Below are 2498 nucleotides of genomic sequence, written 5' to 3' on the forward strand. Positions count from 1 at the left end.
TTACAGGTCACTGTGCACTAAGACAACCAGGCACAGGGACAGTTTCTTCCCCCAGGCTGTCGTTTTGCTGAACACTTGACCAATGATAGTATGACTGGACAATAACCCTCAGTGCAATACCTGTAAACATACCTCATATAGATTATACAGACTTGTACAGGTCTCTAGTTCTTAAGTACTCCATTTTATCCCTATTTATCTCATTTCAATGAACATTCCTTTGTTGTCTGCATTGTTTACTGTCTGTTTATACTGCTTATTCTGCATTGCTTGCACTGTTTGTTGATGTTAATACTGCTATTTTGTTATATTACACAGCCTTATGTTGGTTTACTGTTTTGCACATTGAGAGCTGATGTACCTGAGTCTAATTCCTCATGTGTCCGTCACACCTGGCCAATAAAGCTGATTCTGATTCTGCATGTCCATCCATTCATTTTTCTACCACTTATCCGGGGTCTGATGACAGTAGCAGCAGGTTCAGTAAGGTCGTCCAGACGTCCCTCTCCCTGGCAATGTGTTTCAGCCCCTCTAGAAGGATTTCGAGGCGTTCCCAGGCCAGATGAGATGTATAATCTCTCCAGCATGTTCTGGGTCTGCCCTGAAGTCTCCTACCAGATGGATGCGCCTGGAAGACCTCCAAAAGGAGGCGCCCTGGAGGCATCCTGATGAGATGCCCGAACCAACTCAACTGGCTCTTTTTGATGCAAAGGAGCAGCAGTTCTACTCCAAGTCCCTTCTGGATGTCTGAAACCCGTACCCTATGTCTAAAGCTAAGTCCAGCCACCCCACAAACTCATTTCGCCTGTTTGTTTTCGCAATCTTATTCTTTTGGCCACTACCCACAGCTTGTGAACATAGGTGAGGGCTGGAGAGTAGAGCTGACTGGTAAATTGAGAGCTTTGCCTTTAGGCTCAGCTCCTTTATCACAAGGGTCTGGTACAACGTACAACGTCCGCATTACTGCTGCTGCCACCCCTATCCGCCTGTCAATCTCACACTCAATTTTACCCATCACTCGTTAACAAGTCCCCGAGATACTTGCACTCCTTCACTTGGGGCAGAAACTTGGGAACCTCAGAATATTGTATGTCAAAGTGTACAAATAATTGCCAGGTCCAAATAACAGCCAAAAATATTCCAAGACTCCTAGGTGATATTAATTTGAGTTTACATGTATTACAAATTGGAGGCTTTGTGTCTTTCTTACTCACAGTAAAACCAAACAAAAAAACTTCCCACGACACTGTGTGTGCAGGTGTGACGTGACTGTGCTGCTGTGTATGCAACATGAACCATCATGGGGTAAATCTGACAGGCACAGAATCAGATATCTCAGACTGATCGGCCAGTCACTGGTCACGGCTGAAAATCGGTCAATTCCGATCTCCAGCTGATCGATTGTTGTATCTTCACAGTAAATTTCAGTCTTGAAAGAGTTGAGCTGAGCACAGAGCTGGCTGTCATCGACCGATCATCTCCTGCAGAGTCTAAATGAAATGCCAATGGATCCTGTGGTCACGGTCGCTAACAGTCTATACGAAGAAGCTTTATTTATTGTCATTGTAACACGTACAACAAAATTATGTTTAGAGCTGAGGGCCCCAGGCTGCTGCGTGCATATGCACCGCCATCACAGGCAATAAAGGGGGGTTCAGTGTCTTGCCCAAGGACACTTTGACATGTGGACTGCAGGCAACGAGATTTGAACCTTCCGGGTGGGAGACAGCTGCTCTATCCACCGCACCACTGTCGCCTCCCCAGACAACATGTGAGGTCACAATTCACAGTGAAGTCATGACTTTGTATTTCAGAATGCTTGTGTTGTTGTTACCTCGAAGGTGTGGTCCAGTCTGTAGACTGGTGAGGAGTTCATGGCACTGACAACCTCCAGAACTCCATTAAAGTTGTTGAGTTCCTGAAAAACCTGCAGGATCTCGATGATCCGAGAAACAACTGCCACTCGCTCCTCCAGGTTCTCCGTTTCTACGATACACCTACAGATTGAACACACACACAGACACACTTCAGTGCTGCAGAACTGGCAACTCCACCTCCATTTGATGTCTGCGGAAGGTGACGTTGGAGGTGTAAGTGGAGGTGGAGTAAAGGGGTTGGCGGTCTGACATACTGAATAACATGATGGAGGTTGGTGGTGTAGGTGGAATTTATCCAGGTGTGTGGTTATGATGTAGTTGGATGCAAGGTTGTTGAGAAGGTGATGTTATTTTGTGTATCAGTGAGTTGGGTGTTAGGGTGGAGGGGGTGGGCTGAACAACTGTTACTTGTGTTTTTATTTGCTCTGTTTCCTCTCTCCAGGTGCCATGAGCTGATTGGCCTCCACCTATGAGTGTCCTCATTGGCTGATCTGAATCTGAGGGACCGAATCACCACCCTGAGCGCTCTACACAAACAAACACCCAAAAGCAGCGTGACAATGCTCCTTCTCTGCTCGAGACACTGGTCGATTTATTAAAGCTGCATTAACTCAGATTCCC

The 2498-nt window shown here is 46.3% G+C and overlaps 1 protein-coding gene across 1 annotated transcript in view; it reads right to left on the reverse strand.

The window, feature by feature from the left end:
- Positions 1-2498, reverse strand: part of sos1 (son of sevenless homolog 1 (Drosophila)) — a 65147-nt gene that overhangs the window by 33073 nt on the left and 29576 nt on the right. Inside the window, exon 16 of the mRNA XM_020620279.1 lies at positions 1835-1997. Within this exon, the coding sequence (XP_020475935.1) occupies positions 1835-1997 (163 nt within the window). The remainder of the gene's footprint in view (positions 1-1834; positions 1998-2498) is intronic.

The sequence above is a fragment of the Monopterus albus genome, unplaced genomic scaffold, assembly GCF_001952655.1.
Source record: "Monopterus albus unplaced genomic scaffold, M_albus_1.0 scaffold235.1, whole genome shotgun sequence".
Taxonomy (NCBI): Eukaryota; Metazoa; Chordata; class Actinopteri; order Synbranchiformes; family Synbranchidae; genus Monopterus; species Monopterus albus.